Source organism: Aquarana catesbeiana, linkage group LG02 (assembly GCF_042186555.1).
Source record: "Aquarana catesbeiana isolate 2022-GZ linkage group LG02, ASM4218655v1, whole genome shotgun sequence".
NCBI classification, from domain to species: domain Eukaryota; kingdom Metazoa; phylum Chordata; class Amphibia; order Anura; family Ranidae; genus Aquarana; species Aquarana catesbeiana.
Genome location: NC_133325.1, coordinates 563,889,764 through 563,913,691, shown reverse-complemented (window position 1 = coordinate 563,913,691; position 23,928 = coordinate 563,889,764). Strand labels below are relative to the sequence as shown.

General features: G+C 39.1%; 1 protein-coding gene across 2 annotated transcripts in view; it reads right to left on the bottom strand.

Moving 5' to 3' along the window:
• The window catches only part of ACACA (acetyl-CoA carboxylase alpha), a 571,750-nt gene that overhangs the window by 62,564 nt on the left and 485,258 nt on the right, over window positions 1–23,928 (bottom strand). For both annotated transcript variants that reach the window (XM_073616063.1, XM_073616061.1), the window contains exons 48-50: window positions 12,996–13,092; window positions 9,684–9,819; window positions 1,612–1,789 (exon numbers count right to left, since the gene is read on the bottom strand). In XM_073616063.1, the coding sequence (XP_073472164.1) occupies window positions 1,612–1,789; window positions 9,684–9,819; window positions 12,996–13,092 (411 nt within the window). The remainder of the gene's footprint in view (window positions 1–1,611; window positions 1,790–9,683; window positions 9,820–12,995; window positions 13,093–23,928) is intronic.

Here is a 23,928-nt window from a genome sequence, read left to right as displayed (position 1 = left end):
TACAAACTGTTGTTATTCTTACCCCGTTCACCTGATTTGGATGTAAATGCCCTCAAATTAAAGCTCAAAGTCTGCAGTTAAAGCACAACTTGTTTGTTTCATTTCAAATCCATTGCGGTGGTGTATAGAGCCAAAAAGATTAGAATTGTGTCGATGTCCCAATATTTATGGACCTGACTGTACATAAAAGTGTCACAGGGAAACATATGGTTGCCAATCATTTCCATTTGTCTGGTGTAGTCCTTCCATGGGTGTTGCTGGCACCAGGCACCCAAGGCACATGCTTCACATCTACTGGTGAGTGCGTTGGGTCCAGCTGCCTGCATTTTTTTTGTATATGAATTATGCAGTTGGTGCCTTTTGCCCCCATCTACCAACCTGTAGCATATAACAAGGGAGAGCACCTATTTTGGCTCTGTGCTATAAGTCTGACAGGCAGTGGGTGGGCAGAGACTGAAGCCTGCACAATTCACGCATATAAAAAAATGCAGGCAGTCACGGCATCAGGACCCAAGCAAAACATTTGTGCTGAAAGTGGCTTTGTCATAGGGGGTGGGGGGCACTCTGTGCATTACTTACCCATCACCCCTGCACTCTGTACATTAAGCTATCCTTACCCCTGTGCGTTACGCACTCCTGACCCCTGCGCTGTTTGTTATACATTCCTGACAACTGTGCTCTCTGCATTACGCATTTCTGACCCCTGCGCTCTTTGCATTATGCATTCTTGATTGAGAGCAGGAGCAACTCCAAACTCATGCCACTGGAGTCAGTCACAGCAACTGTCTTTCTGATTGGCTTTTCTACACTCTGCTCAGCCATATTGATTTTTGCTGATTTTGTGCGTGTGGTTAAAAGTGAACACGGTAAGCAAGATTTTCCCAGATTTCAATTTGAAAATCAGGTAAAAATAGGGTAACACAAACACAAGCTCTTGCCATTAGAAATCTGTATACCTCATGATAAAACACAAACATTTATAAAATATGATAGATACTCATTATTATGTGATACGCATGTATATGTAAAACCATCACCATCCTTTAAGGCAAACTGTTCATTCTGTATTATAGTGGCCTATTTACAAAACTCTAAAATGCAATTTTTTTTTTCTTTTACAGGAAAAATATATCTTCTGAAAGTCTTGCTTATTTATACACCTGGGCAATTTCTTTGCCCATTTTGGCCATATTTTGACTAAAGAGAAACGAAGTGAATTTATTCTGCAGGTAACTTTTCCAAAAGACTGTCTACTGCTATTTCCATGATAATTGATGCCACCTGAAACCAGAGGTAATAAATTATTTTCAACAGACAGAAGCTAAAGAGAGGCCATTTAAAATGGAGTATTTTTCTTTCGATTTTTTTTTTCCAATATTGATTTTTTTTTTTGACAATCTGTCTATATTTCACCTTCTTTCCACTTCCATTCCACATTACAAATTTTAATTTCAAACTTTTAGAAAATGGGAAAAGAAATAAAAATAGGGCAAAGTGTGGCAAAATGAAAAGCAATTATTTTATAAATGGACTGGTAAATTTTATCTTAAATTTTAATATCAATATAACCAAACATTTTCAAGGTGATATAAAATGTTATAGATAAGTTACCTGCTCTCTTTGTCAGCATACATCTCCATGTGCCTTGGATTGATAGTAGAATCTATCACTACCCATGATCCACCTCTCAGCTCAGCTTGAGGAGGAATGTATACCAACACAGGCTGGCGGTACTCACGCAAGCCATCCACAATGTAGGCTCCAAACTTGAGTACTTGATCATACATGTCTGAAGATAAAAAGAAAGTCACAGACGTTTTATTATTACTCATACAGAAGACGTATGGGTGTATAGGATTGAGTATATGGGATTGTATGATATTATTTTTTTATTTATTTATTTTTATGGTTGAACTGGATGGACTTGTGTCTTTTTTCAGGATGTATAGGATTGAGTATATGGGATTGTATGATATTATTTTTTATTTATTTATTTTTATGGTTGAACTGGATGGACTTGTGTCTTTTTTCAGGATGTATAGGATTGAGTATATGGGATTGTATGATATTATTTTTTATTTATTTATTTTTATGGTTGAACTGGATGGACTTGTGTCTTTTTTCAGGATGTATAGGATTGAGTATATGGGATTGTATGATATTATTTTTTATTTATTTATTTTTATGGTTGAACTGGATGGACTTGTGTCTTTTTTCAGGATGTATAGGATTGAGTATATGGGATTGTATGATATTATTTTTTTATTTATGGGTGTATAGGATTGAGTATATGGGATTGTATGATATTATTTTTTTATTTATGGGTGTATAGGATTGAGTATATGGGATTGTATGATATTATTTTTTATTTTTTTTTATTTGAATTGGATGGACTTGTGTCTTTTTTCAGGATGTATAGGATTGAGTATATGGGATTGTATGATATTTTTTATTTTTTTTTATTTGAACTGGATGGACTTGTGCCTTTTTTCAGGCTGTATAGGATTGAGTATATGGGATTGTACGATATTATTTTTTTATTTATGGGTGTATAGGATTGAGTATATGGGATTGTATGATATTATTTATTTTTATGGTTGAACTGGATGGACTTGTGACTATGTAACTTATACCTGTGGCATGATTTTTGGATTTTTTTCATAGCCATTTCTGGAAACGCACAAGAATGATGGTCTGTAAATTATATAAAAAAAGTGCAAAACCCTAAACTAATTAACTACTAAACTAATTACTAAACTATAAAAACAGCTACTTTCCTGGGTTCAGCAAAAAGGGTACTGACTAACTGGTCAGTTTACAGTCTACTATAACCCCAAAATCCTTCATGTGATAGTTTCTATGTGTACTTTTTTCATCACTCGCCATTGCAAGCTGTGATGCAATAGTGGGCACAGCTGGATTCAGTGGGTGCAAATCAATACTTGAGCTGGGCACTGGTTTTAAATCTTTCAGTCCAGATACTATTGGATCTCACATTTTAGGACAAAGATATATCAAGCAAACCAAACCTAATATTAAATAAGCCTACTGATCATTCAGTCCCGAGTGGCTGAGTGGGGGGTCTTCTTTAAGAAATACCCTAATGAATTTTTGGAAACCCTAAGCGAGGTTTTATCTGCTCTATGCAGTTAACATAGTTACGCTAGCACAGTATGATCGGCAGTACTGTACTCGTATGGAATTCTAAAGAGCTGCTGCCTATGGGTTAATTTCACATGAATTTACATCCTTTCAGACAAGTCATGCAGAGTCTGGGGCCCCACTGCTAATTTCTAGTAAATTTCACGCTTGATGTCTTACTGTTGTGGGTCATTGGCACTTCGTCTAAATAAACTGCTTCCAAATGGTTCTTTCATCTAAATATTCACTTGATTTTTTATAATTTAATTTTACATTATATGGAATAGACTTCTGGCCGGAGACAAGTCATTGGAGAAACTCTCTGAACACAATCTAGATATGTTTTTTTTTTTGTTCCTTGCCTGAATTAGACCTCCCAGGCCGAGTAGTAAAGAGGTTTTTTTTTTTCTCCCTCTGCTAATGTCAATTTTCAGCATAGCCAGAGCTTTCTTTAATCTTTTCCTACTCATTACACACAATTTTGGAGTAATTTTACCCACAGTGCAATTGGCTTCTCGTGGTGTGTTTGTGTGCTCTGAGAGCCGGTGTAATTGTTTATTTTGCCTTCCTGCATAATACCCTTCCAGCACAGAAACCAAAAATGCTCAGCGACACCCAAAGGGCTTCCAAGACTGACAACTCACACTTAAACATGCTTCTGTACACAGGATAATGGCAGTAGAGCCATGTCCTGAAATCTAATGGGAATTTCTCCTCAAACCTTTCATTTTTTTTTTTTTTTTTTTCCTAAAGAGAGAAAAACAAACAAGAACAATTGTATGTAAGTGATATTACAAGAGCACACGAAAACTGAATTTTGGATTTTGACCAGGGGATTCAGCATATCATTAATTTGATGAAGTTGGTTAAGGGAGCTTTAAACTTTTTTTTTTTTTTACAAAGTCTTGCAAGATTATATTAATATAACTACAGTGAGCTAAAATCCTGCAGATATTAAAGTGGTTGTAAACCCACATGAAAAAAAAAAAAGACCTGCAAGACAAAGGCATAATGAGCTAGTATGCATAGCGTACTAGCTCATTATGTAATACTCTCCTGAGATCGAAGGCCCCTGCTGCGGTGCCCGTACACAGCACCGGCCGGCGACATTTCTCCTCTGAGTTACTTCTGGGTATCGCGGCTCCAACACTTTGATTGGCCGGAGCTGCGATGACGTCACTCCCACGCGCTGGTAACGGCACACTCGGAGCCTCCCATAATGGCACACTCACTGAAGCAAATGGCACATACATGCCATTGCTTCAGTGCGCATGTGCCAATGACATCGGCACATGCAGATACAGGGGGTATCTCCTAAACCGTGCAGGTTTAGGAGATATCCGGGGTAGCTACAGGTAAGCCTTACTATAGGCTTACCTGTAGCAAAAAGTGGATTGTAAGAGTTTACAACCACTTTAACAGTCAGATAAAGAAAATTAATTGGACTAAACATACTGTCCTGATAAAGAAATGTGCACACTGGGGTTGGGTATGAAAGAAACACAGACAGCCTATTTCATGAGACTAGCTAAAATCACAGATGGAATCGGTTCTTACCTGCCAAAGGATTTGTATTTTTGTCCACCTAGTCTTGTGATTTGAAAACACAAAACAGCCTGACCCTGATTTTTCCCTGCTGCAGTTTCCCTTTTACTTACAGGTCTCCTACCTAACACAACTCTATGACTTAACAGTCAAAGAAGAGCTATCACACCGATAAGCTTATCTCTGTCACTTTGCACTCTCCTCCTATCAGCATGCTCCTTGTGCTGCAGCACACCTGATTGCCTCCTTGTGCTGCCTCTCCCTCCTCCTCTATAGGCTCTACTCTAGAGAATGCAGGAGGATGATACCAAGTCAAATTTAGATACCTAACACTGCTTGCATTTGGAAAACACATTCAATGATGCAGTATTTATAGAGCCGCTTTTAAAGTGGTAATAAACCCACAATAGTAAAATCAGTGTGTATATGCAGTAACGCATGCTTGTTATACTCCTGCATTGTGAAAAAAAGCTGTTTGATCCTGTCTTCTCTGATCCACCTTTTTTTCCACTGTCACCAATCCATTTGCTGATACTACAGAGCCTTGGGGGTACTTTCCACATTGCTCAGTTTGGTTTGCATTGCTAGCAAGTTTTTTTTTTTTTTTTTTGGGAGGGTGCATGTGATCAGTACAGGGTCAATCAGCACTGTCCAGACAGAGGGTCAGGAGTCATGCAGCCTCACAGGACAGTCAGAGGAGAATGAAAACTCCTCCTACAAGCGTTAACCAGTGCATTTCCATGTTCTGTGTACTGTGGGAGACCACATATAGTGAATGCAGGGTCCTGGGTTTAGTAACACGTTAACTTGTGTTTTTTATACCTGTCTCAGGTTCAGATTTAAAGGGGAATATTTTTTTGTAAACAGCACAACTGAATATGGTACCTCTAATACGGAAAATGCTAAATCCACAGTGCTTTTGTTTACTGTAGAAATGACAGTTTTTGCACAATATTATACATAGTGCTCAGCTGGCGATGTGACTGATAGTTCCAGCTCTCGTATAATAGATGAATCATGCGGTTTACTCTCCCCTTGTCCATTCACAGTTTTTACTCTAGACAATCTCTGTATTTGCATATTTATATTTAATATTTATAAATGTTTCTTTATTTATATGAAGAAATTTCATTGTGACTTGTTGCAGTGACAATAAAGTACTCTTATCTTATGTATTATATCTTGTTATAGTGGCATCACTAGGGTTGGTGTCACTTGATACGGTAGAACATCCAAGTATAGTCCCCCCTTCAGTACAGACCCCCCTCTCCACTAAAAATAGACCCCCCCTCCCTCAGTCCAGACCCCCCCCCCAACCAGTACAGACCCCCCTCTCCATTGAGTATAGACCCCCCTCCACCAACTACAGATCCCCCTCCCTTAGTACACACACACCCCTCTCCACTTGTGCTAGTAGGGAGGTGGGGTGGGGGGTCTGTTATGTGCTGGGGGGGCAATTTAGGAGAAGAAAGGACTTGTGCTAGTAGGAAAGTGTGTGTGTGTGTGTGTGTGTGTGTGTGTGTGTGTGTGTGTGTGTGTGTGTGTGTGTGGGTGGGGGGGGGGTCAGATATGTGCTGGGGGTGCTTTGGGAGGTGAGAGGGCTTATGCTCTTTTGGAGGGTCGGATTTCAAATGCAACACCCACTTCTAGCATAGGTCCTTTCCACTCCCAAAGTGCCCCTAGCACATACCTGAAACACACACACCTCCCTACTAGCACAAGCCCTCTCCTCTCCTAAATTGCTCCCCCAGGACATATCCTCTTAAGCTCCCTGTTCGCAATCAAGCCTCCATCTTTTTTTTTTACTTGCCCCCCCCTCTTCCCGGTCACTCTGTCCCCCTCCTGTGGGTCCATCTACAACATATTGAATTTAGTACAAACCATAGCTCAGAGCGTGTGTCCCTCCACTGGTCTGTGTAGATGTAAACTGCCGAGGAGGGGGAGGCAGCTTTGGTCCGCTCTGCTGTGTAAGATAGCAGGGACAGCTCAGACAGCCCACGAGAGATGCGGATCAGTGCCACTGGTGCGCTGACGGTGCCCCTGCTGACAGGTGTCACCCCTCTGGCGAGTGTCACCCAGGTGTGGTCCGCACCTCCTGCACCCCCTAGAAACGCCACTGTACAGTACTTCCACAAAAGATATCTGCACATATCTTTATTTTACAGCAAAAGGCAATACAAAAAGTGTACATTTCTCAGTTTACATTTTGGTACTTAAAATGTACGGGTTGTTTAATTTTATATACACTAAATCAAAAAATGCTTGCTCCAACAGGGGAAAAAAGTTTCTTCCTGATCTCCCAAGGCAACCAAATATCCTCTGGATCAACAAACTCTGGTATTCTTACTTATAAATGTTAATATCCTATATTAAATATATATTAATTAATGTTAATATAACTATATTCTGTGCATTTAGAAATGCCTTTAGTTCTTTTTAATATTACAATTAACAATTAAATGAGCTGGATAGAACTAGCTTCCGAGGCAATGCTACATTTTTACAGCTCTTACTGTAAAGAAGCCTTTTCATATGTAGAGGTTTAAAACCCCTGTTAGATTTTTTTTTAACCATATGTGTGCCATTGCGGAGATTTCCCTTCACTTCCTGTCTCATAGCCAAACAGGAAGTGAGAGGAAATCCCTGGGAATTAAGGGAATTCCTTGGAGATCCCCAGGTTATCAGAACTAGTGGCCCCATTGGAAGATTTTTCCTTTATTACTTTTCTGGGGACAACCAAAAATGTACTTTCACTTTCAATGACAATAATAACAGGACAAATAGAGGGGGTGAATCTCCTTAACAGGTCCACAGCTAGCAATAAAAACTGACAGGTGTTCTACTCCATCTCCACTCTGTCCTAAACTGAAAAAAAAATCTTTTTTCCTTTAGCTTTACTTTAACCTTTTTTACCTCCAGATATGAGATGTCTTTTGCTTAAACCTCAACTCCAGGTTTTATGTTACTTTAAATAGTTGGCTTGGGCCAAGCTGGCCGAAATGAACTGTTTTCATTACTAAGAAAAGCGTCCGCTCTGAGTGCTGTAGAAATTGTATGTGTCATCAGCCACCTACAGTATACAGCTCTGTGTTCCAGCAGCAGTAGGGGGGCTTCCCGTACCATTCCTGGCACAAGATTGAGTTGAGACGAGCACTGCTCAGTCATTCACAGGAAGCCTTGTATTTTTATGATTACAAAGCTTCCTTTCAGTGGCTGAGATGGAGAGGCAGGCACATGATGCCACTATCTCCACCTCAGCCAATCAAAGGAAGCCTTGTATGCATTCATAAAATACAAGGCTTTCTATAAATGGCTGAGCAATGCCCAGCCTGACTCCATTTCGTTCCCAGGAACAGGATGGGAAGTCCCTGTACTGTTCCTGGAGCCCAGACCTGTATACTGTGTGTAGCTCATATCACATACAGTTTATATAGCACTGACAGCTGCCACAGGATTTAGTAAAATAAATAGTTCTCCCCAAACACACACAGTAGCTGTAGTGATTTTTTTTTTCCAATTGTGTATTGCGGTCACAATTGTGTATGCATGAAGGCAGATTGTCAATAGTAATATTGAGACTGCGTAGTAAAACATAGGATTTCCGAAGTTAGAATATTGCTAAGAATTTGTACACTTTGCACATTGTCCTTTCACTACTGGGGAAGCACAAAAATGATCTTATCTGCTCAGACAATGGGTACCTTCAGTCCTCTGCAGACACACAAACAACACTGGATAGTCATATTCATTCTTAAATAGAACTACATTTATTTTTTTTATTCATTTTGGATAGCAGAAAAGAGGGTTATAACCCCTGTCAGGTTTTCTGCCATTTGTGTTCCATTGGTAGGGTTTGTCTTTACTCCCTGACTTATAGCCAAAACGAGAAGTGAGAAAATCACTTCAAAGTGAGTGAAAACTTGGTTGTCACCAAGGTCATCAGAAATAGCGACCCCATCTGAAGATTTCCCCTCTTTTACTGTTGTGGAGACAACCCAAAATTGGGGATTTTTTTTCATTTTCACTTTTGGGGATAATGGTACACAGGACAAATAGAGAGGGTGAATCTCCCTAACGGGGGCACAGACACCAATCAAAAGTGACAGGTGTTCTATGCCTTTTATCCAAAACTAGACAAAAATGCCTTTAATTATTAATCACTTTTGTTGCCCGCGATTTAGACATTAATGGCTGTGTGTTGAGTTATTTTGAGGGGACAGCAAATTTACACTGTTATACAAGCTGTACACTCACTGCTTTACATTGTAACAAAGTGTCATTTCTTCAGTGTTGTCACATGAAAAGATATAATAAAATATTTACAAAAATGTGAGGGGTGTACTCACTTTTGTGAGATACTGTATTCCTTTAGCCATTTCACCTGCCAAAGGATTTGTAGTTCTGTACTGTACTTCTAGTCCTGAGATGTACACAAATCTGTCATACAGCACTGCCCTGTCTAGCAGTGGGGGGGGGGGGGGACCCAATCGTTCACAAATAGGTGTCCTCCCTAGCCCCACTCTGTGACTGGACAGTAAAGCAGAATACAGATGCGCTCATGTCTCTGTCACTCCTCTTCTAAACATGCCTTCTTGCAATGCACACCTCTGACTGCTTTTCCCACTCCTTCTCTGAGCTCTGCTCTACAGACTGCACAATAGACTGTAAGAGGTTGACACCAAGTCAAATTCAGTTACTTACACTGCTTGCATTAAAAAAATACACTAAATGATGTATCAGTGATTGTGTAGCTGCCGTCATTTGTGCCCTTTTCATCTACAGTACCTAGAGCTCATCTTTAACTTCTGACCTTCTTACCATTTTGAGGGCATCTGCATGCCTTGGCCCACTTGGTATCCTGTTACAAAAATAAATCTTATGTATTGTCTGCAAATATCTGTTACTTCTTGTTATGACTTGTAATTAGTAATATTTCAATAAAAATGTATTGAAAGTGAAAAAATAAATAAATGTGGCAGGTGCTTGAAAGCAATTACCTTTCATTCCACCAGAAAAGCCCCTCCAATTTGCAAACACCATAAGCGGGAGTCCTTCCCTGTTGAAGTCTTTGATTGCCTGTGCAGTTTTAAAGGCAGAATCCGGGAACCACACCTGTCCAGCTTGTTGTATTATCTGTGGAAAAGTCATTCACAAAAGACTAAACACAAGTAAAAAAACAAATAAAAAATAGGCAAGAATAAGAGAATGTTTCTAAATTAGAAAGAACATTCAAAATAATTATACAGGATCCGATTTACCACCCAAGTCTTCTGTGAATGCTGAAGTATTCAAATGATTACTTTGGATGTTCACAGAACTTCTTTCTGGTTGGATGAATTTTTCACTACTTTTTAATTTCATATCTGAACTGAAATGTTTATAAAATAGATGGAACTAAATTATTTAGATTACTGTGTAATTCAGTGTGCAAATACTTGGGCTTCCCTGAGGCTAATGTAAAGCGTACCTTCTGCATTAGGTGATCAAGTGATGTGAATAGCCATCATAAATAATTATCATATGACATTATGAATATTTATCATGATGTGACAAGCATTTTAGGTTGTCTAATTTTTCTGCCTTGTTGGCCATTTGATGACCCAAGCCAGCCTACAGTTTTTGCTGGAACCAAAATGTGTTATATGCTTCAGTTACAGGCTCTTTTCTTGTGTACAAAGTGGATAGAGGGAGGAGCATGCCATTCCATGCAACTATACAAAGAGGTAACAAGCAAATAAGGAAATACCCTTTAACAAGCCATGATTTCCCACCACAAAATAAACCATTGTTTGGTACAAAGGATGTGGTCATACCATACAATAATGCCAATTTTTACATTTTCTAGATTTTTAAGCTCTAAAGAGTAAAGCGTTGAAGTGGAAAGGGAACTCATGATTTTACATTTTCTTTGGCGGCTGGCTCCTTTGTGCAGGTTTATAGGGGTTGTAAAGGCAAGAAGGTTTTTTTTATCTCAATGTATTCTATGCATTATGTTAAAAAAACTTCTGTGTACCGCAGCCTCCCCAGCACCCCCAAAATACTTACCCTGAGCCCTCTCTCTCTCCACTGATGTCCATGATTCCCTCGGCTGTCCGGGACTCTCCTCCTGATTGGCTGGGGCACAGCCATGGTGTCATTGGCTCCCGCAGCTGTCAAAGTTGGTTAGCCAATCAGGGGAGAGAGGGGGTGGGGCCAAATGGCAGCTGCGTGTCTGAATGGACACAAGGAGCTGCAGCACGGCTCGGGTGCCCCCATAGCAAGCTGCTGGGCTATGGGGGCACTCGTCAGGAGGGACGGGCCAGGAGTAGAGAAGAGGAGGATCCAGGCTGCTCTGTGCAAAACCGACCGCACAGAGGAGGGAAGTATAACATGTTTGTTATTTTATTTTTTTAAATGAGACTTTACAATCACTTTAAGCCCTGTTCGCTAACATCATCCTTAAAATGGCCACTGTGCTATGTTTCCATAGAACATCTATTGCACACAGGTACCACTGCAAATATAATGTAGCTGAAAAGAAAATGGAAATCATAAATTCTAAACAAAAAATGGTATTATCACTAGTGGATCATATACATTGTAGCTTCCGGTTGTGTTTTGTAGGAAAAGCATACATTAATTTTCTGTACAATACTTTGGTAATGACTTTCGTGTTTATAGATGCTTACTATTGAATATTCTTTATGGTAATATTTCATATACAGAACTGCAGCCACCATAGGGAATACCAAATTGAATTCAGACTGCCAGTGCAACTGGCATCCTCACTCAATAAAGATGATGTATAACAAGATGATTTATGTAAGGCTCTATGCTGCAACTTTATGTTATACAATTCACTCTGGCCATACACTGGATTAAGCACCAAAGAGAATCACTTACATCAATACATAGTTAGTCAGGTTAAAAAATCCATCTATTGTAGTTTAACCAATAGAAAGTAAATAAACAAACAAACAGAATAGAAAACCTCCATATACAGAATCATATACTCAAAGTTGATCCAGAAGGTGGCAAAAACAACTTTATATAAAAGCATCTTCCTATTTGCTCCAGCATGGGAAAAATACAATTCCTTCCTGATCCTCCAAGAAGCAATCAGATATTCCCTGGATCAACAATCTCTGGTGTTATTGCCTAAAAATGTGAACACCCAATTATATTTTGTGCATTTAGGAATGCATCCAGGTCTTTGTTTAATAATCTACTAAGCTGGCCAGAAGTAGTTCTTGAGGGAGCCTATTCAACATTTCCAAAGCTCTTACTTACACATGTAGCTCTTTTCTCAATATTTAAAACAATAAAAAAGGAAAATTGAGGGTTTAAAAATAACTTTAATAAATAACTTATCTTCCTATATGGCTCACACTCTATAGTTAAAATGTATCTACCTTCAAAAACAAACAAATTTAATATATTACACCTTATCAGTCCAGAGATAGTAGAGGCTGAATTTGTTTTGTTCTTTTAGACTTTTTCTTTTGTTTTCACCTGGTGATTATACCAGTGACACATTTTCTGTCCTCATCATATGACAGTATTTGGGCCTGGTGATTGACCCCTCAGGCCCAAGCACTGCATTGTGGAAAGTGGTCAAAGCCTACCCCATACCTGTAAACACTGGGTATTTACCTAAAGCTCTAAAGGACCAATGGATCATTGGGAGAGCACCACACAAGGTGAGTATCAGCGCGTGAGGGATTTTCTTAAAATCGACTTTCGAATGCAAGGTACATTCCGCACTTGCTGAAAAGCGCTGCCCTCCAACATTTGTACATGTCCATCACTATGTTGGAATGCTTTACTTTCTAATATAAATGTATGAATGGAGGGAAGGGACTGCACATTTATTAAAATATTATTTATAATTTGGGATGGAGTAGGGAATGGTGGGTTTGTGTCACATTGGGAACATTTCTCTTCACTTCCTTTCCCAGAGACACAACTCTGCAAAGTTTGAGGAATTTTTGCAGTTGTCACCAGAATAGGTGTCTCCACTAAAGGATTCCTCATAATTCCTCTTCAGGTGACAATTGTAAAATTGAGGATTTTACATCTATATTGTTCCAACTTGAACCCTTCCATATCCAAAAGTTCAAATGTTGTGTCTTTAAATATAGGAAAAAAAGGTTATTCATGTAAAAAAAAAAAAAAAAAAAAATTATAACGTTGTGAAAAAAAAAAAAGAGTTGTGAAACTAACTACATGACAAATGTTAACTGCATCACAGAGTTTGCTTATAACAAGTAATAAAGACCATGAAATCTGTCCCCAAATTAAATGATTGTGTTTAACAACCATTAACTAACCTTAGCCTCAGAGTCGAGGTTAGCAGGATCAGCAGGTATGCTTAGTTCCACAGATCTTGTTTCAACTGCAACCACTCCTACAGGAATGCCTCCCAGCCTATGCATGCGCAAAAGAAAAAAAATATATATGCATAAGTGGTTTTATATTATATAAACAGTGTATATATTGAAGAAGAATGATATGCTCTTGATGCTACTACAGTTTTAGTTATGTAGCCTTCATTCTAAATGTTTTATAGTGCAGACCCATCTGCGTTGTCTTAAAAGGGTTGTGTTGGCTAAATATGAAATCACTTTCAATAGATTGCAAAAGGTTAATATTATGGCCACACCTGTAAATCAGTCAGCTCAAGTCCAACAAGGAGACATTGCAATGGAAAATCAGGAAGAGAATGGGTAGCTACAAGAACACACTATAGTTTTTAGAGTGCAGTGAGCCTCACGAGCTAGCCAATGTTAAAGTGCATCTAAAGGACAAACCTTTATTATATTGCAGCCTCCCAGTTCTCAGATGTGGAGGCTGCAGAACAGAACACCTACAGAACACCTCCTCCTCTCTATCTCTCTAACATTGAAAGAGGTGTGCTATAACTAAAGAAGAGAACTGAGCAGGGCTGATAACAATGAGAACAATAGACTGTAACTTACCAAAATGGAGCAAATAAAGTTCCGTTGGGGTTTACATACACTTTAACTAAGCTGAAGAATGCTTCAGGTTTCGTTTAAATGCAGCCTGTCCTTTCTGCATTTGGCCTCCCTGAGATCAGTTTTACAAAATTTTACTAAAGGAAAATCCACTTTGCACTGCAAGTGCACTTGAAAGTAAAGTCGCTGTAGATCCGAGGAGGACATGCAAGGAAAATAAAAAACAGCATTTTAGCTTGCACATGATTGGATGATAAAATCAGCAGAGCTTCCCCTCATTTCAGATCTACCCCTTAGATTTAGAGCGACTGCACTTCCAAGTGCACTTGCAGTGCAAAGTGGATTTGCCTTTCGTAAACAACCCCCAATGTATAGCTCTATAGAAAAGAAAACAAAATAATTTTTTAGTTTTTACTTGTGGTCTCCTAAAGCAGTGATTCTCAACTGCTGGCCGCTGTATTTCCTCTGCCGAGCCACACACCAGCTGAACTACTGCCATAGCTGTAAGAAATGATAGCTAAAATGAATGAAGCAGCCACAGTCCCCCAGCTCACTGTGTAATATGTAAACATAGCCTGTAACCAATCACTTTGAAGCTGCAGCCAATCAGCAAAAGTCTGACATGACCGTGTCCGATCTTCCCGATTGGCTGTAGTTCCAGGGTGTCTGGATTTCAGTTGGGATTGCACATTACAGTAAGTGAACTGCAGGACCATGGCTGTTTTCTTCATTTTAGCTGAGGCTCACAGGATGATTGTTGCACAGGCGCTGAGCTGTCTCCTGTCTAGCTCTGCAGCCCCTGGCTGTGTCTTTGCCAACCTGTGGGAGATCCCACCCCCTAGCATAGATTGTACACTCCTTGAGGGCAGGCATTGAGTTGAAATACAATATGAAAAGTGCTGCGTAAATTGTCAGCACTATATAAGTACCTGTAATAAATATTAAAAGCAGTAATAAACCCAATAACAAAACATGTACATATTGCAGATTACCAGTTCTTAGATGTGGTGGCTGCATTTGTTTTCTTTTTTTTTGTTTTTTTCCTTTATTTTAACCTGGTGATCCAGGCAGTAAGTCTGTTATTTTTCAATGTCCTTTAACAAACCAAGTAGTCCAGCAAAAGTGGCAAAGGTTTGAGACAAATCATTTAACATTGACGGGGTGCTTACAATTGTCAGCTTTTATTTACTTGGCGCATAACACGCACTTTTTCCCCCTTAAAATAGAGGGAAAATCGTGTGTGTTATACGCAGATATAGACTGCCACCGAGGGGAAGGAGGGGACAAGCGCTGCCGAAATAGAGCCGGATCTCCTGTGTACTCAGCTCGGCTCGCAGTCTCACTCAGTCCCGCCCCCTGGACATCTCCTAGCATGGACATACCTGCATTGGACCGGCATTATGTCCATCATAGGATCCAGGCCAAGGGGTGGGACTGGGCGTGGCGCTGAGCTGAGTACACAGGAGATCCGGTTCTATTTCAGCAGCGCTCCTCCCCTCCTTCCCCTCGGCAAGGCTGCAGATGGACACTGATCAAGTTGTAGGTGGGCACTTATTAGGCTGCAGATGGGCACTTATTAGACTGCAGATGGGTACTGATTAGACTGCAGATGGGCACCGTTTAGACTGCAGATGGGCACCGATTAGGCTGCAGATGGGCACCGATTAGGCTGCAGATGGGCACCGATTAGGCTGCAGATGGGCACAGATCAGGCTGCAGATGGGCAAAGATCAGGCTGCATTGATGCTCACTGACCATTATTTTGCTTTAAAGTGCTTTATTTTTTTTAAAAAGGTTTTTTTCCTGAAATTTCCCTCTTAAATTGGGGTGCGTGTTATACGCTGATAAATACGGTACATTTATAAAACCTTTATCCTCAAAGGAAAGAAATCTGCTTCTGTAACTTCTTAAAAAGTGTTAGCTTGAGTTCAGCTTTAAAGGATAACTCCACTTTCGTGGGGAAAAAAATTTGCAAATGAAAAAAAAAAAAAAAATATAGCATATACAATTGCGACACAAGTCGCATTGTTTTATATAATATATTGTAACTGAATGCCATTAAAAGTTACCTTTCTTTTTCAATCTACAGCGCTGTAATTTTCTGTACAATGCAATGGATTATGGTTACCTGGAGGCGTTCTGTACACAGATGGTGTATAGAATGCCCCTCAGAAATGTAATATCCTGCTTGTGTGATTGGCTTACTGATTTTCCCAGAAGTCTGCACTAAGAATTTGAGCACCCCCTGCAACAAAAATGTCACGTTGGGTAAGATACTCCCAAAGGGAAATCACGTCTAAAGGGATTCAGACACTGCAGCTTTCTTCATTTAGAGCCCTGCAGGTGCAGCAGCTGATGATAGTAAAAAAAAAAACACTCCCATACAGATTCACTCAGCCCATGGACACAGACAAACAAACAGCTATTTCTTCAAAATAACAAAAGTTAGGAATCGGCCACAAAGTTAGTTAAAATCCCTGAAATGTACACACACCACGCAGAGGAGAATAAAAAAAAAAGTGGAGTTACTCTTTAATTTGTCAGTCAGGTTCATCTAAATCTACTAGTCTAATACTGCCATTTCTCCTGGCTGACAATGCTGCTGTCCAAAGGCAAATTCATTGCTCCTCCAGTGGAGTGGATACACCTTAGGTCAGGAAATGTGTTACTGCCTGGATCAACATGTAAAAATAAATGAAAAAAACCTAAATAGAAAACTAATGCAGCCACAACATTCAAGGATTGATAAGCTGCAATATATTTGATTTGTGTTTTGTTTTTTTGGACTGAATATGGCTTTAAGGGTTACGTTTGTTTTTTAGCTCAAGGAAAACTGTACAATGGCAGTATTGAGGCAATTTCAGACATTCTAAAAATACAAAATCTCTGACTAGCATGCTGATTCTATGGCTTCACTCACTGCCCTGGATCAAGCATGCAGATTAGAAGTTTTGACTGCAGTGTCTGAAAGTACAGATGACAAACAGCTAAGCACATTTTTAAAGGAGGTCATTAATGGTAGCCTCCGTATCTCTCTCACTACAGATTTCCTACAGAGTCCCCCTTTTACTTTAAAGGGAATATATAGATGTTTGTATGTATTTCTGTGTCCATCACGGTCAGGCCTAAAACATTTTGGAACACTTTTATTTTAGCAAGTGTAATAGGCACAGACTCAGCTGGTAGTGACAACAGTAAACTATGTACCACACAGGGAACCTAGGAACAGTCTAAGCAGTTTGGTCCTGAACTTTGATTCAGTAAGGGAAGAAAATACGGTGTCAATGCAGGAAGTTATGGGCAAATTAGTAATTTTATACTAAACTTTCTGGAATAATTTGTTACAGCATGAAAACCCTTTTTATATTGTAGTAATTTCTTTGGTGCATAAGTTTACTTTGCCTGAAAATAACAAGCCTAAATCCATTGTCAAACAAAGTCATTTAAAGTTTGGGTTTCCTGTTTAAATTTTTCTCAAATACAAACACATATTCATTGTGCAAAGATTAAAAGATGTTACAAACCAGCAGCTTGGTTCATCATGAACAATGCCAACACATTTCTTTCCTGCCAAAAAAGCATGCAATGCCCACATCTACATGACAGCAACTATGGGGGGGGTGGGGTCCAACACTCATCTGACTCACATTAACTATAAATGGCTTGCATAGGTATATCATGGCCAGAGACCCTGTTAGTAGCATTACTATCCATCATCCCTAGATCAGCTACCAAGATTTCAAAGGGACTCCTGATTCTTTCTATCTGCAGGCTGAACCTTGATTCCCAGCCAATGGAGGTCATCAAGAATTCCCAATATTAGGGATTGGGTTGATGAGCTTATGAGGAGGGGGGATTGACAGCCAGTTTGCAAAAAAAATCAAGTTTGTGAAGTTTATGAAACTTGGTGTACTTGGATTGATTTCTCTAGTTAAACTAGACTTCAGCCCTTCCTCTGACTATTACAATTTGTCACTATTAGTACTCAAGGAAAGCAATATGCCAACGACCAACTAGATACCCTCCTTGTTCCTTTCCACCCTTGTATTTTTATCCTTTCAATTATTTCTCTCCATCTTTTTTAGCTCATTCTTCTCATTCTTTAACCACTCCAGGTGATGGAGATGATGGGTGTTTTACCCTCAAAGTATAACTAAGGGCAAATAGTTTTTTTTAGTTTTGGACAGAGTGGAAATGGATTGGAAACCCTGTCAAGTATTTATTTCGGTCTGTGCCTCCAATAAAGTGATTCACCCTCTTAGTGAGATAATCTTAACATAAACCTGTGTCAGAAAGGAATACATACATATGAATACACACAACATACTAAACAGCGAATAAATGGCATCCTTATGTAGCGGATGCTATTTAGTATCTTCCCCATGATATGATATATGCGCATTTGACTTCTTATAATGTGGAGGTCCAATTGATTTGGTGAGCGTGTTTTAATTGAAAGGTGGAGGTGCACTGAAGTGATGTCACTATACAGTTTTCCTCTCTGACATGGGTTCATGTTGAGACTCATGGTCGTGAAAAGGGTCCTATCTTCACACCCATTCACCTTTGCATTTCTAAGGACTATTTATTTGGACTTTACACAGTTTGCACCTGTTGGTGGATGATTCATAGTTTAACATTTATGCATGATTTTGTTTTTTCTTTTTCCTTCTTTTTTATTTCAAGCAATTATGGAATGACACATTTATTTATTTAGCGCTACACTTCTGTGAACATTCTATATCAACTTCTATCTGTTGATGAGTTGGCTGCTTCTTTTTACCTTATAGACCAATTTCAGTTTCAAGCATATTTTTACCCTTATCACTGAAAGTGAAAGCCAAGAGAAAAGCACAATTTTTGGGTTGTCCCCAGAACAGTAATAGAAGAGGGGAAATCTTCCAATGGGGATGCTAGTTCCACTGACCCTGGTGACAATCTGGGATCCCCCAGCTTTGGAAGGGCTTCCTCTCACTTTACGCTTCAGCTATGGGACATAAAGTAAAGAGAAATCTCTCCGATGGGAAATATATGGCAAAAATGTTCTCCCTGTGCCTGCGCAGGTTACCTCTGGGTACTCCGGTTTGCTCCCACACTACAAAGACATGTTGGTAGGTTAATTGGTTCTTGTCTAAATTGGCCCTAGTATATGTATGAATGTGAGTTAGGGACCTTAGATTTTGAGCTCCTTGAGGGCAGGGACTGATGTGAATGTACAATATAAATATAAATATATATATATATATATATATATATATATATATATATATATATATATATATATATATATATATATATATATCACACATGGGAGTAAGTCACACATGTGCAAATCACAAGCAAGTCTCAAGTCTTAACCTTCAAGTCACAAGCAAGTCCCAAGTTACTGTGGCGAAAAGCAAGCAAGTCAAGTCGAGTCCCTGCTAGAAGTCAAGCAAGTCAAGTCAAGTCATTTATTTTGGTCAAGTCACAAATTAAGTCAAAACACTGATCTACCCCATTTCCACCTTTAAATGAGTTAAAAGTCAGTTTTCAGGAAAGGTTTTGTTTTATTTTCAACATCAACAAAACAGCTTAGTGCTTTTTTCTTGGCATATTAAAGAAACACTTTAAATGCCCAAACAGCAGACAAGGAGCAGAACACTCAGCAATTAAATGGCCAACAAGCCTGAAAAAATGTAGTCCTTGCTGAGGGGCAAAATAACTAAGCTCAAAGTTTGAACTTGACACAGAGCCGTCTCTACATCACTCACTGTCACAGACTCACAGCCGCTCTGGTCCCGGAACAAGCGGGGGTGATGGATGCCTGGTAATGTAAACAAACCGCAGGGAACAGAGCAGACTCCCGCCCGCCTCAATACACTACACAGTCAGCCACACTTACTTTATCGGTTTATCCTCGTCTTCTGTATCCTCTCGAGTTTCGTCACATGTGGCGGGCTGCAGGAGGAGGATGGGTTACAGTACAGCTCCAATGGCATTTGGCAAATGCTGATTGGCTCAGAGGCGGTGGTGGGCGGAGTGTGTGGGTAATATTTTCGGGGGGGGGGGGGGGTGGTGCCAAGTCATTGCAAGTCAAATAGCCCAAAATGTATTTAATTTTGTCAAGCAAGTCCTCAAACAGGTGACTCGAGTCTGACTCGAGTCAAGTCATGTGACTCGAATCCCCCACCTCTGATATATATATGTAAAAGCACTGCGTAAATTGACAGCGCTATACAAGTACCTGAAAAAAAAATAATAAATAAAAGTAAAAACTAACAGGGTCACTTTTACTCTATCCAAAATGAAGAAAAAAAAAATTTGCCTTTAGTTCTACTTTAACATTTATAAGGGCCATAAGACGATACTGCATTGTTACATTTGCCTTTACGTTGCTTCATAATTACTAAGAAATGGAAGAAAAGTTTTTAATGGATTGCTCAGGCTTAATTTCTAAGAATAACACTGGCCTACTTTCTTGTTGACCCTACTGTGCAGACCTCTGACTTTTCTTTGCCTGTAAATGCATTTATGTCCAAATGCTCAAAAGCTCTTATTCTTAAAAAAATTAAATAATTTAAATAAAATTTTAAAAATGTAAATACAATTTTAATAAAATAAAAATTATATATATATATATATATATATATATATATATATATATATATATATATATATATATATATATATATATATATATTTATATTCATTCCAAAAGACCCTTGTCAAGCTACACAGTGTGCATACATGGTCTGTACACCTCTGGCCTTACTCTTAGTATCAAAAATAACACTCCAACTCGGGAGTGGGCAATGCAAAATCTTTCCAAATTATCTCAGATAATGAGAAAATGTAAGAAAAACTATCTGTGAATATTGCCAAAATCCTACTACGTAATGCTATGTTATGCAAGATACACTTTTATTAATGTGAATAGTCACTCTAGTCTTTAGCATGTCACACAGATGAGCAGATGTAATGCAGGAAATAAAAGCCAATTTGCTGATTAATGGACTATACTAATAACACATTTAAAGGATGGGTAGAAGTACAAGTGGGTTTATATATAAAATGTTTTCACTCAGATTCACATGTTTTCTAGTTGGAAAATGGGTGAAAGGGTAAAAGTAAAAGTAAAAGTATTTATTAGTAGAAGCCCTAATTTGTGAGGGTTTCTAGCAATGAAGAAGTCCTAATTATTAACCCTCATTGCATAGCTAAAAGTGTAAAGTTTAAGTTGTTGATTTCAATGGTTAATTTTAAAATAATACCATAATAAATAATTGGGATAGACCTGTTCTTTAAATCTGTAATTCTCTGCTAAAATGTGTAAAATACAAATGAGAAACGCAGCAGTGAGCCTCTTCAGTATTCTACACCCAAACGATTTGTATTCCTTTTCGGTGTGGTAGTGTACAAAGACATTTTTTTCTTACAGTTATTTCCATGCCTCTCTTTCAATTGAAGCAACCAGACTGCTTTGATTGCTCCGCTGAGAAGGGAAAGCGAGACAGCGAATGATAGAGAAATAAAAAGTGCCTTCATATTTCCTTGTGCACAGACCATATATCTAGGCACCGAGATGATACTCACATTGTGATGTATGCATAGAGTGTAAAACACCAGTGACTCATGAGAGGCAGAGGCTGCGAAGTGAAAGAATTCCCTCATGCACTCTCTCCAAGTAATAGTCTATTTATTCTTCCTCTAGAGTTGGTTACATTTTTATTGGACTTTTTTTCTATTTAAATGTTAGTAATGAATTTAGTGGAAATGAAAGGTGTGAGAGGGATGACCGTGCAACCTAATGCATTTTCGTTCTGAGCTCCTTCACTTGCTCATGAGCTATTCCCTAAGCAGAAGGAAAAGGATGGGGCGAAACCACTATAGCAACATAAAGAACAAACTTTGTCCAAATGTATAGGTAAAGAATGTCCAAAATAAGTCTATTGTGACATTAACATTGTTTTTTTAAATAAAATGACAAGCGACAAGAGAGTGCTTAAACATGAGAGCTGCATTTGGCAGATATGCTGTTAATATATTTCTGTATTGGGGAAAATAATTAGCTATATGATAAAACCCCACTAAAGCTTTGTTTTTGTTATTACTGTAATTTAGTCAGGCTGCAAAAACAGTAAATGTCTTTTTATATTTTTTACTATACTATTGTGTTGCAGCAAGGGTTAAAAATGCCCAGTCTTGGAAGTATACTGGAAATCAGGACCACTGCTCAAATCTGGAAAACACACCCTGTGATAAAGTTTGAAACACAAAATCATAAATTATAATATAATAAATAACTATAATTAATTATCAAAAATAAAAATATAATAATAATAAAAAATTATTATCTGATGCCCCCTGCACAGTATTTGGCTTGTTTCACATGGGCTTCAGCTTGTTTAAGAGCAGTGTGAACAGCAAGCTTTTACAAGGCATTTGCAGAGCTTTTAGCAAGCTTTGTTGAAGCTTTTAAAGTACAATTCAGCTCAAGTTTGTAAATGTTGAACACCGATCCTAATGGGAGTGCTGATTGCCACTTTAATCAAGCTGTTGGCAGGCTTCAGCACTTCTTGAAGCTTGTTGAAAGCCATCTTCCAGCTTGCTTAACCTCCCTGGTGATATTCCCAAGTGTGGCTCGGGGTGAATTTTCACTACCAAAAGCAGTAACCCCGAGCCACACTTGTGATTGCATCGCAGGATCCAGGCAAAGTTACTTACCTTGTCCCCAGGATCCTACTGCTGTGTCCGCGGGCAGTGTCCTACGCCTGATGTATTATGTGCCGGGCTCCGTTCCCTGCGAGCGTTGCGATGCATGGCGGCAGAGCCCGGCGGCAAATTCAAAAAGTGCAAAATACAGAACACATACCGTACACTGTAATCTGTAAGATTACATTACTGTATCAAATCAGTTCACATCAGTTTTGTCCCTAGTGCTTTCTCCTGTGCCCTTCCTGCACTTTTATATTATATATACTGTCCATGGCATCCAAAAAGCATCCCTTTACGTCAAAAGCAGTTTTTGACCAGCTAGAAAACAGTAATAGTAAATAAGAATCACTTCAGAATCGAGCGATACTGATTCGTGAGGAAATTTGTCATCAGGCACCGAAAGTGATGACAGCGACAATTCTGCGACTGAGCAAATTTCAGTGTTTTTGATTACATTATTGAAAATTTTTTATTATTATTATATTATTATTTTTGATATTTATAGTTACTGTATATACTCGAGTATAAGTCGACTCGAATATAAGCTGAGGCACCTAATTTTACCACAAAACACTGGGAAAACATATTGACTCGAGTATAAGCCGAGAGTGGGAAAATGCAGCAGCTACAGGTAAACAATGCCCATCTGCAGCCTCACTGTGCCCATCTGCAGCCTCACTGTGCCCATCTGCAACCACACTGTGCCCAGTTGCAGTCACACTGTGCACAGTTGCCACCCCGCCTCCTCCTTGTCTGTGATAGACGGAACACTGATACAGTTTCCCAGCATCGTATCAGTGTTCCTCTATCACGGACGGACAAGGAGGAGGCGGGGTGGGCTTTGTTTCAATGGACGGCTGAACAGAATGCATTACACAGCGGGAGACACACGCTGTTTAGTAATAAAAGGTACAGCTCATTCGAGTATAAGCTGAGGGGGAGTTTTTCAGCCTAAAAAATGGGCTGAAAAACTCAGCTTATACTCGAGCATATACAGTATTTATTATATTATAATTTATGATTTTGTGTTCCAAACATTATCATACCCGGGATGTCTACTAGGCTCTTGTTTGGACAGATTTAAGAGATTTAAGAGTTATTCCAAAAAATTACAGGCCTACAATTTAAAAGGACAAATTGCTATGCAGAACAATGTACCACTGTAGGACGCAAAAATCTGACATACTGATACCACCAGAGAGGTTAATGGGGCAATCAGCGCTCCCATTAGGATCTGTGTTCAACATTTACAAACTGGAGTTGAATGGTACTTTAAAAGCTTCAACAAAGCTTACGAAAGCTCTGCAAATGCTTTTTAAAAGCTTGCTGTTCACACTGCTCTTATACAAGCTGAAGCCCGTATTAAAAAAAAGCCTTCCAGTCAACAAAGCTTACGCGCCCTGAGAAGCACTGTTCATTGGAGCACTGTGCAGGGGGCGTGTTGGCCTGCTGTAGACCTGGACTGTTTTGCATTGTGTTGTGTTAATCAACAGTCTGGATCTCCAGTGTGCAGCCAGCATAGGGCATTTTATACCTTGTTGCAGCACAATAGTACAGTAAAATAATAAAACATCCTTATCCCTACTTGAGT